The sequence below is a fragment of the Gymnoscopelus microlampas genome (assembly GCF_963454915.1).
Source record: "Gymnoscopelus microlampas genome assembly, chromosome: 2".
Taxonomy (NCBI): domain Eukaryota; kingdom Metazoa; phylum Chordata; class Actinopteri; order Myctophiformes; family Myctophidae; genus Gymnoscopelus; species Gymnoscopelus microlampas.
In genome coordinates this window covers 54,686,697-54,707,211 of record NC_139939.1, presented here as the reverse complement: position 1 = coordinate 54,707,211, position 20,515 = coordinate 54,686,697, and the positions used below count along the sequence as shown (strand labels likewise).

Genomic DNA, 20,515 nt, shown 5'->3' with positions numbered 1-20,515 from the left:
AGTAAAAGTACAATATTTGCCTCTGAGATGTAGTGGAGTAGAAGTAAAAGTATCGGAAATCGGATATACTCAAGTAAAGTACAAATACCTCAAAATTTTACTTAAGTACAGTACTTGAGTAAATGTACTTATAGTTACTTTCCACCACTGTCCAGATCACACAGCTCAGCCCACTCCGCAACCCACAGCCCGGGATAAAGCGGCCGTGTGAAAGTGGTCTGCGCTCTGTGGACGAGGGTCATCGAGGCGTCCGTGACGCCGTAGTAAGCCAGAACCCCCGCAGTGTGGTCCAGGTACACCCCTATTCTGCTGCCCTGCAGGTCTATCACCGTCGTCTCCACGTCGTTGTGTCTGAAACATTTATCGTTGTGCCTGTTGAGGTCCAAACTCCACGACCGGTCGTTGCAGCCGAACGCGCACTCGTGGAAGTACCCGTCTCTGCTCAGGTCTTTGTACGCCACCGCTATTTCGACGGAACCTTTAGATTCCACCTCCCAGTAGTGGCGGCGGCGTCCGGACAGACCTTCTTTACACAGCACCTGGTAAAGGTGAGTGAATCTGTCGGGGTGATCGGGATACGACTGAACCAGGGCTGTGAGTTCTGCCCTTCTGTCGCCCTCGGACACGACCATTTCTCTGTAGGCAGTGTTTGGGTCCAGTGTGAGCCGACGGTAATCTGGGGAGGAATCAAAACCGAGAATTACATAAATAAATAATATTTAAAAAATCACACCCAGTGTGAAGTGGGCGGTGTGTGGTCATCACAACATGACTCACTTAAAAAATAAATAAAGTGTTTTTGGGGCGGTGTAGCCGCTCCCTATAAGTGAGTTTTGGACACCGACCAAAGAAATTGTGTACCCCCTAACCCTTCCATTGTTAATGCAAATCGATACTTTTTTCATATCAGCCAATCACATTACAGCTAGTGTCATCACCACTAACTGTAATGTGATTGGCTGACTTTGCAAATTCAGGACTGTGATTGGCTAGCGAAACACATGACACATGTGCAGCCCTATGAATAGCAGTATGGAAAAAAAAGTCATTTATCCTTTTTTTAAAGTGAGTCATGTTGTGATGACCACACACCGCCCACTTCACACTGGGTGTGATTTTTTTCCATACTGCTATTCATAGGGCTGCACATCATGTCATGTGTTTCGCTAGCCAATCACAGTCCTGAATTTGCAAAGTCAGCCAATCACATTACAGCTAGTGGTGATGACACTAGCTGTAATGTGATTGGCTGACTTTGCAAAAGTATAGATTTGCATTGACTGTGGAAGGGTTAGGGTTGTAGACTGCGTTGTAGACTATTGGCCAATCAAGGTGCAGGATTGGTCAGTGTCCAAACCTCACTTATAGGGGGAGGTTACACCATACACCGCCCCAAAAATGAGTTTTGCCAAAAATCTGCCTCCTGGTAGCGCTTTAACAGGCCAATCTGAAGAATTTGGGGCAGAGGTTTGGCTTTGGCATCCAGGGAGTGTGTGTGCACAGTTTTGACCAAGCCAACAGTGCTGGAGATTAGCTGTTCACAGACGGACGGACGGACGGACGGACGGATAGACAGGGTGCAAAACCCTTTCGGCCTGGCGGAGACAATAAGTCAGTCAGATAAAAGCAGTGGCAGTGGTACAAGTAAAAGTCTGGAATTCAAAATTTACTTGAGTAAAAGTACAAAAGTATTGGTATTAAAATGAACTTAAAGCACCCAAAGTAAAAGTACTAAAATGTTTGAAAATAGCAGATCTACAAGCTCACAACGCGACGCGTTGTGAGCTTGTAGATCGGCTATTTTCAAATAGCCTAGGTATAAAACAGAGCTAAAGTGATTAATGTATGTTTTATAATGTAATAATTTATATCTGCAAAGTAACTAGTAACTAAAGTTTGGAGTAAAAGTGGAAAAGTGGAGTAAAAGTACAATATTTGCCACTGAGATGTAGTGGAGTAGAAGTAAAGGTATAGACAATTGGAAATACTCCATTAAAGTAAAAGTACCTCAAAATTGTACTTAAGTACAGTACTTGAGTAAATGTACTTAGTTACTTCACACCACTGCTCTACCCATTCAGCAATGGCTGCCCCTTGCCCTTGTAACAGTAGTATGGAGAGAGACTGCGAGCTGCTACCTCCGGATAAAGAGTCACTCACATTTTAAGAATTCATCTCTAGTCTTCGGCTCTGGTGGCAATGGAACATCCACGGGTTTCTATACGGATGAGCAGAAACACAAACACACAGGCATTGAGTATTGATTGATTGATTTTATTTGGTGATATCAAATAAAAACAGAGTACAATAGCACAACACAATTATACAAATTGTATGTATTATTATTATTACATCAGACAGACATACATAAAAAAATAGAGTCTAAGAAATGTGCAGTCAATACAATTTAACTTATTTTTAACCTATAAATGTGCAGTCAATGCAATTTAACTTATTTTTAACCTATAAATGTGCAGTCAATGCAATTTAACTTATCTTTAACCTATAAATGTGCAGTCAATGTATTTAACCTATTTTAAATAAAGTGCTATGTACCTACACTACATAGTACCTAATAAAGTTCACAGTTTATCATTTAAGGTAGACCAAACAGTCTATTCAAGTGCATATTAGGCTATAGCATTTAATAGTAACCATTTGGGTAACTAGCAGCAGCAGGGCAAATTAAGGGATTGTATAAAATAATTTGGCCAAAAGAGAATTTGCCAAAAAACAACAACAAAAGACTAGGATTTTGTTATTTTTTAAGACTATTTTAAAGGTGCTCAGATTATGACATTTGAACTTGCCGTGGGTGAGGCAAAACATGCATCGCAGAAAGTAGCTGTATGTTAAATGTTATTTGTTCCACTTCATTCGTGCGTATGTCCTCCCACATATGACTGACAAGGTTTGGTTTATGAAGGTGTGTCTCTGACAGCTGACAACAGTGTATTCATTTCATTAAAAGGCTGTATCCAAGTTGTCTGCTTTTTCACCTCAGGTTAAAATTCCAGTCAGTCCACAATTTATGCATTCATGCAATTCAATGCATCTACAGTTGACATGACTGAATACTGAATAGTAATGTTTAAATGAGTTCCAAAATCTCATCTCAGAGAGAATGTTTCACAGACAGACAGACAGACAGACAGACAGACAGAGACACACACACACACACACACACACACACACACACACACACACACACACACACACACACACACACACACACACACACACATTATACTTTTACCTGGGACACAGGGTGTGTGGGTAATCTTTGGTCCATTGCTGTTCTTCGTGCTTCACTTCTACACTATGTTTATTTTATGGTGGATCCGTCCAGTCCTCGCACCCCTTGTACTGTATAAAGGCTACTTGTCAGGGTTATATAATCTGCCTTGTGTTTGACTCATACTGGACCATGGACTTCTGGTATATTTGTTTAATACATGACTCATACAGGAAGAAACAGAAGCAAATCTACAACATCACCACTAGGGGGCAGTAATCTGTAAATATCCATGCTGTAATCTGTGTATCGACAGTCCATTAGCCAGGTCTATGTGTGCTGTAGCGACATTAGTGTTGCCATGTCTGATTATTATAAGCGACTTTGGGCTTAATTTTCTGTAAAGTTGCTTGTAAATATTTTTGTGTGCATGTAAAGTGTAGTTGTTTATTTGGGCTTAATTGTTTCCAAATTTTGTAATTTACTGTTTAAAGTCAAGGACTCCCAAACTAACCATCTGAAAATATTTTGTATATTTTTATTTTCTTTTTTTCAAGATGCTTTTGAAAATAGCTGATCTACAAGCTCACGCGTTGTGAGCTTGTAGATCTGGTATTTTCAAATAGCCTACATATGCATAGGTGTGTAGCATATTTGGCCTTTTTACGGTTTTATAATAAAAAAGTAAAGTTTTACTCTCATGTACCTGTACGAGATGCAATAATAAAGTAGCCTACAACCTTGAACCTTGAACCAGTGGTGTGTTCTACCGTCAGATGCTGTGTACGGAGTATACCTTGAGATTTTTTTTCGTCGCTACCGTATACCTTCAAAAACTGTTTCATCCATTGAAAACGCGAGAGCGTATACCCACGACCACGCGCATCGTATCGTAGCGTATACCTTCAGAAAAAAAATAGAACACAACACTGCCTTGAACCTTATTTATACGGGGATCTCATCTTAAACAAGCTCAGTGCTTAATGAGTCTTCCAGTTTAGTAGACCTTGTATTGTGAATTTGTACTTCCATGTACTGTTGTTCTCATGTCTTACTAAAGAAAGTACATCAATCATTTCGGGGTAGTTTTCATAGACCCCGTTTGCTTATTTCTCTCGCAAAGTCTGGCAACGACACTGATCGACGCTCCATTAGCCGGGTCTTATCAGAACTCACAACAGACACATGATGGCAGCATGTTGTTGTGAGTCTCTTCTGTTTAGATCAACTTTACATTAATAACCAGACATCATGTTAAGATGTGTGTCCTCTTCTCACATCATGAGAGACTGGAGAACCATAGCAACGCTGCTGAGAAGAGTCTCCATGGTTACCACGGCTAAGAAGAACCCATCTTCTTCATCTTTATTATCTTCATCATCATCCAGAATACTGAACCTCTCACCATGGGTCACTGAAGGTCACTGGAGGAGAGGGGTCACCACTGGGTCAGTCACGTGTTTGGCCCCTTCTAGGTAAGTCTGCATCAGCTGGGTCTTCAACGTTTTTCAGCCCAAGGACCCCTTAGCTGGACCGCCCACTACATATTGTGTACAATTGTGTTGCACATTAAACTTTTTCATACTTAGATTTCATAGACAGCTATAAGCTTCATAGACTTGTTTGACACACATGTATGTTTTCTATTAATATGTTGGATTCATGTTAATGTGTATTTTCAGACAGTTAACCTTTAAAACCCTCATTATTTAGTCAACTTGACCTTTGGCTCTGTACTTGGTTTGCTCTTTTTTTCCCATCTACACCAACTCTTTGAAAATAGCAGATCTACAAGCTCACAACGCCTCGCGCTGCCAGGCGTTGTGAGCTTGTAGATCTGCTATTTTTGGCTAATGTTCCCCATCACTCAAGGATTTGGTGGACCCCCCCGTACTTACTCTGACGACCCCCTAGGGGTCCCGGACCCCCTGCTGAACACCCCTGGTCTACATCATTATTAGCCCTGAAACATGACTGTCATTGTGAACCATGGCTACATCATTATCAGACCTACATTATAGTTACCCCTCCAGCATCCTGTTATTTATGCCCATATGGCTAACTAACTACAGGTTCTTTTGTAGAAATATTAGGCGTTAAAGGTATGGTAAGTGATATTTGTCTGTTAAATATGTTGTGATAGTAAGCATGGCTATTATAGAGTCTCTCCAGCTAGCATATCAAAATTACATTTCTGTTTGCCTCGAAAGGAATGACTGACATATTGAACAACTTAATATGTTAAAAATAAATAGAAAAATTGTGGAAATAGGTTCACAATGCGTTGTTGTGAGCTTGTAGATCTCCTATTTCCGCTTTTTTAATTTTTATTAAAAATGTACGAAAATGTTTCAACATGGAAACGATTATGACGATAATCGTTATATATATATACAATATATATATTCAAAGATTTGCACACATTTTCACGTTTTTTCAAAAATAGTAGCTTGTATATCTGCTATTTTTGAATAGCTCAAAGAAATCTAAAATGACACAGATGCGTCCCAGGTCTTAATGTGTTAAGACCTGAGGTTCCGATTCTACAACATTTTGTGTGTTGTAACAAAATGTCTTCTTAATCCTTACAGTAAGAAACGTATGTTTCAAGGCTATCAGTGGTGCTCAAACATTTTCATGTCAACGACCCCCAAAATGATATGTATTTGGCCGCCGACCCTCATCTCAAAATATGTTGTGCCAGGGACCCTGAAAAGATTTGCACAAATGTTCAAGATTTTTCAAAAATAGCAGATCTACAAGCTCATAGCACGGCACTCGCACTTGCTATTTTTGAATAGACCAAGGTATAAAATAATGGTTTAAGTGGTTACACAGATGCGTTCCCGCCGGTTTTAATAGGTTAATCATTGTCACAGGCCTTCTTCCAGGGGAGACGTGTCGTCCCCCTGGGTGTCCCCTGAAGGGTCTTCAGAGGACGGCCAGGAGGGACAGGGTCACTTCGGGGCGCTGTCCGCCGACGTGGCCTCCAGGAGTTCGTACCGAAAGAGCAGCGTGGAGCTCCAGAACGCCCGGTACGCAGAGGACGATGATGATCGTGACGTACTACGGGCGGAGGGAGAAGAAGAGGCGTTCAGGTCCCGCGGGACAAACACCACCTACTGGTACTTCTTACAGTGCAAGAAACTGATCAAGGCCAACAAGGTATCTGTCTGTCTGTCTGTCTGTCTGTCTGTCTGTCTGTCTGTCTCTCAGTGTGTTCTTAAACGAACACACTCTAGCCTAGGATCAAGACTATCATAGATGTATTTTAATCGATTTTGACATTTGCATATCTAGATACTATAGTAAAAGTCAGACTCGATAAAATACATCTATGATAGTCTTGATCCAAGGACTAGGAAACACTAATTTCTGCCTGTTAGATCATGACACGTGTGTGTGTGTGTTTTTCTTTGGTGTGAACTCGTGCCATTATTTGAAATGCATATTTACAACAATTTAATTTACAGGAGGCTTAGAAGAAATATAACAATACCTCCACAGAGAGTGTAAATCCCTACTCTCCTTCAGGACCGCTCTAAAAGAGCACTTATTACAGGTGGCTGAAATTCGAAACTGGCCCCTGTAAAAGTCAAAGCCTAGCCCCCCCCCCCCCCGGAAAACATTTGTCTGTCATTAAATGTTTCGATGAATTGAGTACAAAGGACCCCAATGGAAACAAGCCATATAGGCTTTCTTGGGTTTAAAATCCGTATTGAACTGTATTTTCATGTGCTTTTTTTTTGCAAACTGCTAATAAAGTATTCAATCAATCAATCAATCAGTCTCCTACTAGAAACTCCGCCGGTCATCAAATTATTGGCTTAGGAATGTGAAAAAAAGGGGGGGGGGAAATCCATGAATTCAAGGCTTCATGGGGTGTGTAATTGATAGACAATAAGTCATTTTTTGGTTGAACTACTCCTTCAAAGTTGTCCTCAGTGTTGTCTCTCAGCTCAGAGACATGTTAAAGTTGTCCTCTATGTGTCTCCTGTGGTGTCTCTCAGCTCAGCGACATGTTAAAGTTGTCCTCTATGTGTCTCCTGTGGTGTCTCTCAGCTCAGAGACATGTTAAAGTTGTCCTCTTGTGTGTGTCCTCTGTGTTGTCTCCCAGCTCCAGGAGGCATTGGATGTGTTCAGCAGAGACATGTTGAAGGTAGAGAGGCTGCAGCCAGAAGAATACAACTACACTATTCTGATAGGAGGCTGTGGGCGCGCTGGACGCCTCAAACTCGCCTTCAAACTGTATAATGACGTACGTGCGCGCACACACACACACACACACACACACACACACACACACACACACACACACACACACACACACACACACACACGTACACATGTACACAAACACGCACTTTTTGAATGTTAACCCACAAAGACCTGAGGCCGATTCTACAAATGCCTTCTAAATCAGTAGTTCTCAAACTTGTGTGAGCTTGTAGATCTGCTATTTTTGGCTAAAGTTCTCCTCACAATAGGGATGCTAGGGTTCAAGCGGTTAATGTCAAAAAACATCCTATCACACAAAGATTTGGTGGACCCCCCTGTATTAATTCTGAGGACCCCCTAGGGGTCCCAGACCCCTTGTTGAAGTGCTGCTTTAATATACAAGCTCACATCGCGTCGTGATGCGACACGTTGTGAGCTTGTAGATCAGCTATTTTCACTATATTTGAACATTTCTGACCTTTGCCTATAATGACATGCCCAAAATATTGATCGATCATTACTCAATTATTGTATTAAATAAGCAATATCAATCGATAAATCGATTCGATTGATTTTGTTTGATTAAACTGGTTTCTCCCTCTTTATTCCCAGATGAAGAAGCGTGGTTTAGTTCCCACCGATGCCACGTACACCGCCCTGTTCAACGCCTGTGCACAGTCGTCGCACAAAGAGGCGGGCCTTCAGCGGGCGCTGCAGCTGGAGCAGGAACTGCGTCGTAAGAACCTCCCCCTCAGCACCATCACCTACCACGCCCTGCTGAAGACCCACGCCATGACCAACCACCTGCTCGCCTGTCTCCACACCATGAGGGTACGCTACTCTGTCTGCTGTGTGTCTGTGGTTTGGGTTCGTGTTAGGGATGCAAATTATCGATTAATTCATTAATTGATAGTTGATAACCTTATTGATCGCTTAATCGATTAATTGATAAGCGGCGTTTTTTAGGACCAAAAGGAAAATTCTTCCGAAACCGGAAATGAGTACAGAAACATAATTGCTTTGATGTTTATAAAAGTAACGCGAGCATCAGCTAGACTCAGACACACACACACACACACACACACACACACACACACACACACACACACACACACACACACACACACACACACACACACACACACACACACACACACACACACACCTACCAACCACCTGCTCGCCTGTCTTCACACTATGAGGGTACGTTACTCTGTCTGTGGTTTGGGTTTGTGTGCACACTGCGCTGAAGAGTCGTATCACAACGATCCTAAGCCGTGAATTCATGCCTTTATTTGTGTCTATAGAAACAAACAATAAAGCACGCACATCCACTCACTAAAAAAGAAGGTGCTGGGCTGAGGTCATAAGGTCAGAGACCTTTTGCGAGCTTGTGGATCTGCTATTTTCACTTCTTTTTAGGGCGTTCATTTACGAAAAAACAAAAAGTTTAAAATACGAAGATAAGAGGTTTCCACCCGACAGCAACGATATAATATAAGTGTGTGTGTGTGTGTGTGTGTGTGTCTATAGGAGATGCTACAGAATGGCCACGCTGTAACACAGGAGACGTTCCACTACCTGCTGATGGGATGCCTGAAGGACACAAACACAGGGTTCAGGCTGTCCCTGCAGGTAAGGTACATGCATTACATGCTGACATTAAAGCTACAGTCCACAATCCGACAGAGAGAGGTAAATTATAACCGTAACACCTGGGATTTTAACGTGGCTGTCCAAATTATGTTCGGCTCATACAAGAGGAAATTCTCGCTAGGTTTGATTGAATACTTTATTAACAGTTTGCAAAAAGGTACAGTGGTATTATTGTACTGTCATTGTCAATCTTTTGGGGATCTTATGGAGGTCACGAGGGATATTGGGTTTTTGACCTTCAGGCAAGTAGGTGTTCTATCTGAATCCAGGCATCGCAGGGTACAAATTTCTCAATTGAGCGTAGAGCGGCCACCTCCAATCAATCACTGTTCTTCTAGAAATAAGATTAATGGCTAATACTGCTCCAATGCGATGCTGCCTGCGTTGCCTACCTTCAAAATAAATGTTTTGGTTGTGGTGATGTCGTCATGACGATTTGGTCTATAGATTTGTGCCGCGCTTGTAGATCTGCCATTTTTGAAAAATCTTGACAATATGTGCAAATCTTTGAATACATATATTTCTTTAAAACAAACATTATTAACTAATTATTATTAACTTAGCTTTGGGCACCACTGATATAGCAACGTGTGTGTGTGTGTGTGTGTGTGTGTGTGTGTGTGTGTGTGTGTGTGTGTGTGTGTGTGTGTGTGTGTGTGTGTGTGTGTGTGTGTGTGTGTGTGTGTGTGTGTGTGTGTGTGTGTGTGTGTGTGTGTGTGTGTGTGTGTGTGTGTGTGTGTGTGTGTGTGTGTCAGGTTTGGCGTCAAATGCTGATGTCAGGGATCAGTCCAGACTACAGGAACTACAACCTGCTCCTGCGTACGGCGAGGGACTGCGGCATCGGAGAGCCCGCCTTGGCCTCTGACCTTCTGCTGAGCCCCCCGGTTTGGGCAGGTCAGCGAGGGGGAGACCACACCACGGACACCGAGTCAGGAGGTCAGGGCCGCAACTATCAATTTAATGTTTTAATTATGTGTGCAATTATTCTATAGAGGGTATGTGCATGCTTAAAGTGAATGGCACATCGAGTGGCAAAGCGAGTGGCAAAGCAACATGCAAAGTGAGTTTAACATTGTATAATGTTGTTTAATGCAATCAGATATGACTTTTCTGTTTGGATGCATGGGCTGTCAAGGCCAGAAAGTATTTTTTGACACTCGGTAGGCATTCCTGCATAACTTCCGGGTTTGATGATGATGTCACACGCATACCCTCTATTGATTACTTTTTGGATTAATTGGATAACCGAGAAGTGGTGTTTTACTTTAAATATATTTTAAAATTATTTTTGTGAAAATAGCAGATCTTCAAGCTCACAGCACGTAGCGATGCGGCCCATTTTGAGCTTGTAGATCAGCTTTTTTCACAGGTTGTACTGTTTTTAGAATTTGTTTGGGGATAGTGACATCCCCCAAAATAGGGAGCGATTTATTTTATTACAAAAGTATCGATTCTAATGATCAAACTAGTCGATATAATCGATTATAAAACCTGTATAATTGATTCAATGAGGCGATTCTTTAAAAAAAATTAAACAGTTTTTGGAAAAAAATCTAAAAATATATATTTTTAAGATTTTTCAAAAATAGCAGATATACAAGCTCATAGCGCGGCACTCGGTGCCGCGCTATGAGCTTGTATATCTGCTATTTTTGAAGAGCCAAAGAAATCTAAAGTGACACAGAAACTGTTGCACCCCTATCAGGAGGACGCAGTCCTATAGACGTGGATCTCCTGGAACAGCAGCTGTTCATCCAGCCTTCCCCTCACAGTGACCGGTCAACCGGTCAACAAGACGACAGCCTCCATGGTCTGGACAGTGCAGGTACTATACCAGGTAGGTCTTTTTAAAACGGAGGAAGGAAGCGCTGCCTGGATTCAGTCACAGTGGCTTTTGCAAACAGGTGTTCTACAGTGCAGTTCGGTAGGTATATATAAAAGCAAATATATACTAGGGCTTTCACCAACTAGTCGACTAGCATAACCACTAGTCGACCTTGTTGGTACTAGTCGAATAGTTGAAAACTATTTTTTTTATTTTTTATGCTATAGTAATGGCCCATCTCACTATTATTATTACCCTCCTGACTTTATTTTTTATCAAAAGGGGGTCAAAAGTATGCCCAATAAAAGCCTATTATTGGGCAATGGGGATCCTTGGAGACGCTGTTGTGGTGCTGTGCTGCTGTGCCAGAAGCGCTTCCCTTAAAACGCCATAAAAATAAGGGCAGGAGGATAATAATAATAGTAATATAGTAGTAGGACGGCATTAAAACAATGCCCCCCCTAAAAAAATAAATAAATAAAAACCTTTTTTTTGGGTAACATTTCGACTGGTCGACTACCACTGGGTCAAATTAGTCCACCTGTAAAAATCTCTAGTCGTGAAAGCCCTAATATATACATGTATAGTATATATAAAATCATTTAGATTATTGGTACTGGTCATTGTCGGACATTTGTCTTTTTTAATATTTCAGTCATAGGTTTTTTATATTAAAGTTTATGTCTGCCCTGTGCCATTGTTAGTTTACAAAGCCTAAAAGGCAAACAGAGAAGAGCTTTTTTATACATTCCAATGCTCAATGCCAAAAAATATATAATTTATCGCAATTATTATGACAATTAATGGTCAACTAAAATGTCATGATTGTGACAGCCCTATTACCAGGAGCACAGGAGGAGCCCTTTAGTGGACCAGGCGGCTCCGTGCAGCTGGTACCAGCGAGGGAGATGCCGAATGACCTCCCCAGGGGTCCACTAGAGGCCCCCGGCTCTGCGGCGGTCCCCAACCTCCTGGATGTGTTTGAGGGGAAGAAGAGGGGCGGACTGGTCTCCCTGGGCACCGTGGCCGGGCCGTCCGATCGGCTCACCCTGATCGGAGGGGCCAAAGGCATCCTGGAGAAGATGGAGGCGGACGGACTCCGTCCCGACATCAGAACCCTGACCCTGTTGGCCGACACCATGGAGCCCGGCGGCCAATCGCTGCAGACCCTCCTCCAGGCCGCCAAGCTGCACAAAGTGAGGCTGGACGTCGGCTTTTTCCACTCCGTGATGCGCCGAGCGGCGAGAGCCGGTGATATGGATTCGGCGAAGGTACACGCTACTAGGCATCTCACACACCTGCCCTACAGTACGATTAGAGAAGCCTTGTTCAAGGACCCCCCCATATCAATATGTAGTATTTGGCTACGGACCGCTCGTGCCAGGGACCCCGCCTCCATACAAGCTGTTTTAAAAATATTGCAATTTTTTTCACATTTCTTTCAAGAATCTTTGAAAATAGCAGATCTACAAGCTCACATACAGTACATCGGCTCACAATCAGCTCAAGTATTTTATACTTTGGCTATTCAAAAATAGCAGATCTACAAGCTCCTAGCACATCACTTCGTGCCGTGCTAAGAGCTTGTAGATCTGCTATCTCTTTGGAAAATCTTGAAGATTTGTGCAAATCTTTGAATATTGTTTTTTAAAAGGGAACATTTCTAACACAAATCTTTGCTTCTGGTGGGGGGTCCCTGGCACAAACTTCTGGTGGGGGTCCGCAGCCAAATGCATATCAATTCGGGGGGGTCCTTGACTTGGAAACAGTTTTAGAAGCGGTACTGATTTAAACCATGCATAATGTTTGCGTTGATGCTTTCTCCTCTGCCCAGGCCGTGGTGTGTGCCATGAAACAGAGGGGTTTCAGCGTGGACGTGAGGAGCTATGGCTGTCTGGCTCTGGGCTGTGTGCGACAGGCGGACGGTCTGCAGCTGCTCTCTGACATGCAGGTGAGTTAGTTCAGTGGTTCTCAACCTGTGGCTTTACATGACAGTAAAGTGACTATTTAACACATTGAGACCTGAAGCCGATTCTACATGTCTCCTAAATCTTAACAGTTTTCTGAAAAACGCATGTTTCTATATCAGTGGTGCTCAATCTTTTTCATGTCAAGGGCCCCCAAAATGATATGTATTTGGCCGCGGACCCCCATCAAAATATTTTGTTCCAGGGACCCCCAGAAGCAAAGATTTGAGTTAAAATTGTTCGCTTTATAAATATATATATTCAAAGATTTGCACACATTTTCACGATTTTTCAAAAATATCAGATATACAAGTTCATAGCGCGGCACTCGGTGCCGCGCTATGAGCTTGTATATCTGTATTTTTTAATAGCCCAAAGTGTAAAATAATGCTTTTTAGCTCAAATCTAAAAATGAGACAGTTCCAGGTCTCAATGGGTTAATGACTTTTTAATACCTAAAAAAAAATGAAAAAAGATCATGACTGCATCAAAAGTAATCAACAAACTATACTATAAAAACTAGTCAAACATTGGCCAAATTGTCAAATAATATAGAAAGAGGCAGACATTTTGAAGACTGCCAAACAACAAGCTCACAACGCCGTTGTGAGCTTGTAGATCGGCTGTTTTCAAAATATTTATCTGTGGAACCGAGTCAAACTGAATGCAATGCCTGAACTCCTACATTCCAAGTGCTTGTCAGGTTGGGGGGTTCCCCAGTTCAAATATGATTATTTTGGGGGGTTGCGGCCTGAAAAGGTTGCGAACCACTGCTCTACAGTGAAAAAGTGGGCGTTAAGCATGTTTTTAAAAGTCCCTACATGGTGGGGGCCGCTTCGATCCTCAAAGGGAGGTTTTTCCACAACTTTGGTGCCAACACGGCAAAGATCCGCTGCTATTTTCCACAAATGTCACTGAAGCATCTTTCTTTTTGTAGCTGACCTCTATGTGCTTCTTGTAGGAGGCGGGACTGAGGCCTAACGTCCAGGTGTTCTCTGCTCTGATTGGCCAAGCAGCTCGGAGGCTGGACTACGTCTACCTGAAGGAGCTCCTCAAGAGCATGAGAGACCTGGAGGTGTGGCCTAACGAGGTCGTCATCAGACAGCTGGAGTTCGCCTCGCAGTATCCACCCAATTACGACAAGGTGTGTAAACTTTTCAGTATTACCCGTATTGCTTCTAAGATCATCAGACTTCCCACTCCCACACATTCTGTTGTGAACAATATATCTGTATCCGTATTTTTTGTCTGAAATTGTTGCACGTTAAGACCCGAGGCCGATGCTACAAAATGCCTTCTAAATCAGTAGTTCTCAAACTTTTTCATACCAAGGACCCCCCAAATTGATATATATTTGGCCGCGGACCTCCATCTGAAAATGCTTTGTGCCAGGGACTCCCAGAAGAAAAGATTTGTGTAAAAAAAGCTAAAAGAAAGCAACATGTCTCAATAGAAGAGCAGGGAGACAAAAAATACAACCACTCTGATTGTATAAGTTATATTGTATCAACATACTCTAACCGTACAGATTGGACAAAATTAAATTTGATTCATAAAACAATTGTTACACCGCTTTAACATTGTACCTACAGTATTATATGGACCCCCATTGCTCTGCTTACCCTTGTTTGTTCTCTCCATCTCCCATTCCATCTCGCAGTTCAAGACCAGGAACAACTACCTGGTTCAGATCGATGGTTTTCGTGGTTACTACCAGGAGTGGTTGAGGAGCATGCCTGCCCACAGCACTGAGCCAGGGTAGGAGGAACTGTCACAGTTATTACTAGGGTTGTGGGATCCTTTAGGATTCCCTCTCAACGGTCCGATCCTTTTAACCCATTCAAATACACGCATCTGTGCCATTTTTTGATTTATTTGGCTTTTTTTTTTTTTTTTCAGATTTAGATTTGCTATTTATTTGAAAGATCTTGAAACATTTGTTCAAATTCTATTTACATTTATTTGTCATAATCTGCCTTGTGCAATTCCTGTTTACAAAGGCTAAAAGCCAAACATAAATGTCATTTTTGAGTGGTGCCAACCACTCCTATATCTGACTTTGTCTGTGTGTCTGTCCGTATGTCCAAAAAACAAACATTGATGACAACATCAATACGGGGCTCATCAAAGGCACTACTCTCTTCACACAGGGTGTGATTTTTTTTGTTTATTTCGTCTATGTCGGGTGGAAACCTCATGTGTCTTCAAATTCAAAAACGGCAAAAGTAGCAGATCTCGACAAGCTCGAAACACGTTGCTTCGCGCCGTGTTTTGACGCTGTAGTATGATCAAGTAGGGCGTTAATTTACGAAAAAACACACAAAGTTAGAATATGGAGATAAGAGGTTTCTGCCCGACAGCAACGATATGTTCAATGCACCCCCCAAAAAAACACAATCAAATCGTTTAACAGTTAATTATTTGTGTGACAGCCCTGAGTCAGAGCACATTGAAGGGATGGAGGCTGAGACGCAGGAGGAGGAGGAGACCTCACAGACCTCACAGACCTCACAGGAAGCACGACCCCAGGCAGAGAGAGTAATAATGGCTCAGAGGAGTAAGTCAAAGGTCAAAATGTTTTAAAGAATACTGAAAATATCAGATCTGCAAGAACAACACCCAAGAACATCCGCCCTCAACAACAATAGGAGCTTGTAGATCTGCTATTTTCTGTATTTGTGGCACAACACTGTTGTGCCACAAAGTGTAAAATACGGCTTAAGTGGTTCATCGATTCGTCGAATTGTTGAGGTAGAGATCCTTTTTTTTTCACAAAATGTATTTTAACACATCGGGTGCCGAACACGGTCTGGACCGTGTTTTCACATAGTAGCGCTCTGGTGCCGAACACGGTCCGAACCGTGTTTGGTGTCTTTTTTTTTTTTTTTTTTTTTTTTCATACAGGAGGGGCTGGAGCAGCTTTGGGATCACCCACGGTGAATCTGAGAAGGATGGGCCAGATGCATCATCGTGTCAAAAAACATGGCGCACATCCGCTTCCGCTCTATTTCCTTCTCTAAAACCCCTATAACTCCGAAACTTTTTACGCTGGGGAAAACGACTCATTTTGTGTGCACGATCGCTCCGCCATTGTTACTCGCGTGAGCGATTTTATCGTTCCAGGCGTAACGTAATCTGTTATTATAAAATGCTGGCACCCGATGTGTTAAAAAAAACTCTTCTCCAAAATTTTGATTAATCAAAAAAATCAATTGATAAAATCATGGCTAAGAAAATAATGGGCTTACGTTTTATCTCCATCTCTCTTTCCTGTGACAGTGGCTCAGAGGAGCCAGCAAGAAGGAGCCACAAGCAGAGATCACTTTCCTAAGAGAGACCAGCGAGAAGGAGCCACAAGCAGAGATCACTTTCCTAAGAGAGACCAGCGAGAAGCATCCACAAGCAGAGATCACCTTCCTAAGAGGGACTGGCAAGAAGGAGCCATAAGCAGAGATCACTTTCCTAAGAGAGACCAGCGAGAAGCATCCACAAGCAGAGATCACTTTCCTAAGAGAGACCAGCGAGAAGCAGCCACAAGCAGAGATCACTTTCCTAAGAGAGACCAGCGAGAAGCAGCCACAAGCAGAGATCACCTTCCTAAGAGAGACCAGCGAGAAGGATCCACAAGCAGAGATCACTTTCCTAAGAGAGACCAGCGAGAAGCAGCCATAAGCAGAGATCACCTTCCTAAGAGGAGCCAGCAAGAAGGAGCCACAAGCAGATCTCATCTTCCCAAGAGGGACTGGCAAGAAGCATCATCAAGTAGAGATCACCTTCCTAAGAGGAGCCAGCAAGAAGCATCCACAAGCCGATCTCATCTTCCCAAGAGGGGCCGGCGGAAGTCCACTTAATAACTCTCTCACACACACACACACACACACACACACACACACACACACACACACACACACACACACACACACACACACACACACACACACACACACACACACACACACACACACTAAGCCTAACACAGTGGCTCCCAACCTGTGGGTCCCCAAATGTTTATCTGTGGATAAACATTTCAGTCAAACTAAATGTAATGCCTCAACTCATACAATTCCAAGTGCTTGTCAGGGTTGGGGGAATCCCACGTTTAAATATGATTATTTTCGGGTTGGCATAGTGTTCTGTGGCAGTTTGTCCGTCTGGTCCATCCATCCAAATATATCAATTTGGATGTTTACATGGCTTTCGTTTCCCTTTGTCCGTGTGGTCCGCACCAAAACATTTCCCTGCACACGCCGAGCTAGACTTAAAGCCCCACTTCTCGTGGCCGGCCACCTTCAGCGTTCCGGCGTGATTGACAGACCCTTCAAAATAAAATAAAAATCCGTCCCCGGGTCCGTTACACTGCCACCAAAATCATACTGTGGTCATAAACGGTTAATGCAAATCACTAATTATTTTACCTTCAAAACAAACCCATCAACACAAACGTTACAGCGTACAAACCATACGAAACCTTTAAAACTATTTGGATGATCGCAGGTTCGAGTTAAGTCCAATGAAACTTAAATCAAATTGCATTGTTATACTCTGGAGCTGTAGAAGGTCTGGGCGTTTCCGTCCCATAATTGTACTCGTCAAAAGGAGGTTGAGAGCGGCCTTGAGGGGGCCGAGAGAGAGGTGCCTCGATGAGTCGCCTCGACTCAACCCGCCGCCCGGGTCGAGTCCTCCGGGCAGACTGCGCGGACCCCACCAGTTTACCTCTTTAACGGTTTCATGCCCTGTTGAACTCTCTCTTCGGGCGCGGTCCCACCAAAACATGGTTGCCCGCTGTTCAATCTGGGAACCCATCGCCAAATGAAAAGGAAAAACAGCGCACTCTGCTGTTTTTTACTTATTCACTTGGCTCTGGGAGGAGCTCAACGAAGCACCCGTGTGCAAGGAAACCAGGGTTTTTGGTCTGCCTTCAGCCTTTCACTTCCGGTGGTGCAAATGTTTTCATTCCCACTAACATTCTCCACGGAACAGTAACACCAATTCTCCCAAAGAACATGGATCGTTTTGGTTATAAGCCCACTTGTTTCTATGACGAAAGAGCAATTTAAAATGTAACTAACTTTCCGTGGTCTTGTCGGCTTCGAGGACGCTATTGTTAAATGAGTTTCGGTTTGTTTCTAGTGGGGAACGAACGGCACACACGTAAATCCCGCCCACTACATTTGATTGGGTAAAGGGCGGCCTGCTTCCTGATCTGATAGCACGCCCACTTGTAACTAATGCGCAATATATGTTCAAAAATATTTGCACAAAATGTCAGCAGATAGATAATAGCAGATCTACAAGCTCACAGACGAGTGTCCATCTCGGTCAGGGTGATGTTGAAGTCTCTCAGGTATCCCAGGAGTCTGGTATCTCTGAGGCCCCTCCAGTACTCGTTCTTCTTGTGGCTGTTGCAGTGACACGCCTCGGTGACCGTCCACGTTTCACACTGGAAACACAAGACAAGCAGCAGGATCGAGTTCAATGCAGTTGTTGATTTCGTCGACTAAAAACTATGACGAAGAGTGTTCGTCGACTACCTTTTTTCACAGGACTTCAAAAACGAAATAAAAACTAAGCTATGATGACTAAAATAAGCTATGATGACTAAAACTAATATATAATAATATAATTATTTATATATAATAATATAATATAAATAATATATTGACAATTTTGTCAACAAATAAAAACTAGACTAAAATGTTAGTGAGGGACGAGTGGAGAAGAGATCCAGTAGAACTAAAAGAGAAGTAATTTTAGGTTTGGTTGAGCTCTGGGGTGTTGCGCTCTGAAAATAGCAGATCTACAAGCTCAATGCGTCGCAAGCTTGTAGATCTGCTATTTTCAGCATGCAACCAAGCGTAAAATCGGCCATTACGACGCCAAGAAGGCACCGCCAAGATACATTTTAGTCGACTAAATCAACTGTAGATACTGTATAGTCGACTAAAATGTTATATTTACTCGACTAAAACTAGACAAAAACTAAAACATTACAGATGACTAAAACTAAATGGATTTTTATTCAAAAGACTGGTGTCAAAATCAACACTTGTTCAACGCGACCACAGCATCAGTGGTGGAAGAAGTACTCCCATTATTTACTTAAGTAAAAGTATCAATACCGACAAGAAGTTTACCAGAAGTAAAAGTCCGGTATTAAAAAGTACAGGCATGAAAATGGTACCAAAGGTACTCAATATGTAGAATGTCTGTCCAATTTCACACAAGTTCAATAGGTTTGCAAATCTTTTGAAAATTGCCGAGCTCTGTAGATCGGTGAGGATATTTTTTGGTTTGTCTCATTCCTAAGCCAGTATGATTTTCCACCCACCTGAGAAGCTGGTTTGTCACATATATATAACAGTAACACTGCTCGTATACGAGGAAGTTACTGTTGACGGGAAACCTTTTCTCGTCTGTAAACTTGCGGAAGACACAAATGTAGAATGGACAGAACGGTTACTCGAAGGGTGAGGAGGAGCACAAAGAATGGCGACGTAAATATTCACCTTAAAGTATTATGCCAAACGATTTAAAACCACAGCAGGACCCCCATTTAATGGCATTTCTATCTCGGGGACCCCGATTTATATTGTAAAATCAATGTCAATGTAGCTCTGAGTGTACAAATGGAACCAAATGGACTCTAACGGGTCCATTTGGTTCCATTTGTACACTCTCAGAGTTACAGAACCAAAAGGGTCAATTTATCTACCCCCCCCCCCCCCCCCCCCACCGTTTTTGTCTCCTTCCGCCTCGACGATGAAGACGGACTGGTCGGCAGGGTTCGTTAGTTCATCCTCACAGTCCGTTTCTGAGTCACTGTTTATTACGATGAGCTCCTGCATCAGCGGCTTTGGTAGGTTAGACTAGGTTAGACAGAATAAAACTTGTATATCTGCTATTTTTTTTATAGCCAAAGAAGTTAACTTGAGTTAAAGTACAAAAGTATTGGCATCAAAATATACTTAAAGTACCAAAAGTAAAAGTACTAAGATGTTTGAAAATAGTAGATCTACAAGCTCACAACGCTTCGCCATGCGAGGCGTTGGGAGCTTGTAGATCTGCTATTCTCAAATAGCCTACTGTATGTATAAAATAGGGCTAAAGTGGTTAATGTATGTTTTATAATATAATAATTGATATCTGCAAAGTAACTAGTAACTAAAGTTTTCAAATAATTGTAGTGGAGCAAAAGTACAATATTTGCCTCTGAGTTGTAGTGGAGTAAAAGTATTGGATATTGGAAATACTCAAGTAAAGTAAAAAAAAATCCTCAAAAGTGTACTTAAGTAAATGCACTTAGTTACTTTACACCACTGGTGAGTGGCACTTGGTTTTGTGGGTTTGTCAGAAGGACAGGGGAGGTGCGGGTGTCTTCTTCAGGGCCTGCCTGAGTGATGCCAACAGGAGAGGAGCTAGTAGCGCTCTCCTTTGTCTTGTGACTGGTTTCTTCCACCAGTTGGTTGTTGGGTGGAGGCCCCGTCAGGATTCGGTGGGATTTCTAAATCTAAAATTACCATACACAAAAGTGAAACCTTGAATTGAAAACTTGTATTGTGCAATACCGTACAACATTAAAACATGTATGAACCCTTAATGAGAGGTAACGCCACC

At 42.5% G+C, this 20,515-nt stretch overlaps 2 protein-coding genes across 4 annotated transcripts; one reads left to right on the top strand and one right to left on the bottom strand.

Annotated features, from left to right (window-relative positions):
• Window positions 1-7: 7 nt before the first annotated feature.
• LOC311057737 (tripartite motif-containing protein 16-like) lies at window positions 8-3,375 on the bottom strand. The gene is made up of 3 exons (XM_084074781.1): window positions 3,257-3,375; window positions 2,161-2,218; window positions 8-676 (listed from the first exon to the last, which is right to left on the bottom strand). The coding sequence occupies exons 1-3, from the start codon at window positions 3,290-3,292 to the stop codon at window positions 135-137; spliced, it is 636 nt and encodes a 211-aa protein (XP_083930907.1). The 5' UTR covers window positions 3,293-3,375; the 3' UTR covers window positions 8-134.
• A 1,060-nt stretch (window positions 3,376-4,435) lies between these two features.
• On the top strand, window positions 4,436-19,514 carry ptcd1 (pentatricopeptide repeat domain 1). 3 transcript variants are annotated; one of them, XM_084042264.1, is made up of 13 exons: window positions 4,436-4,710; window positions 6,127-6,400; window positions 7,353-7,493; window positions 8,066-8,284; window positions 8,987-9,088; window positions 9,865-10,045; window positions 10,815-10,946; window positions 11,769-12,205; window positions 12,769-12,885; window positions 13,863-14,045; window positions 14,562-14,659; window positions 15,334-15,458; window positions 16,181-19,514. In XM_084042264.1, exons 1-13 carry the CDS (start codon window positions 4,487-4,489, stop codon window positions 16,750-16,752), a joined length of 2,805 nt encoding a protein of 934 aa, XP_083898390.1. In that variant the 5' UTR covers window positions 4,436-4,486; the 3' UTR covers window positions 16,753-19,514. The 3 variants fall into 3 exon arrangements, with proteins under 3 accessions (XP_083898390.1, XP_083898389.1, XP_083898388.1); XM_084042263.1 differs by having other exon boundaries at window positions 6,115-6,400; window positions 10,815-10,934; XM_084042262.1 differs by having other exon boundaries at window positions 6,115-6,400.
• Window positions 19,515-20,515: the final 1,001 nt, after the last annotated feature.

Bases quoted from the DNA above. Each gene is read 5' to 3' on its own strand.
- ptcd1 (XM_084042262.1), top strand. From the start codon at position 4,487: ATGTTAAGATGTGTGTCCTCTTCTCACATCATGAGAGACTGGAGAACC. The intron at 7,494-8,065 runs GTACGTGCGCGC...CTTTATTCCCAG, and splicing joins CCTTCAAACTGTATAATGAC to ATGAAGAAGCGTGGTTTAGT. The intron at 15,459-16,180 runs GTAAGTCAAAGG...TTCCTGTGACAG, and splicing joins AGTAATAATGGCTCAGAGGA to TGGCTCAGAGGAGCCAGCAA.
- LOC311057737 (XM_084074781.1), bottom strand. From the start codon at position 3,292: ATGGACCAAAGATTACCCACACACCCTGTGTCCCAG. The intron at 2,219-3,256 runs GTAAAAGTATAA...TCATCCGTATAG, and splicing joins CCACACACCCTGTGTCCCAG to AAACCCGTGGATGTTCCATT. The intron at 677-2,160 runs GTGAGTGACTCT...ATTCCTCCCCAG, and splicing joins TAGAGATGAATTCTTAAAAT to ATTACCGTCGGCTCACACTG.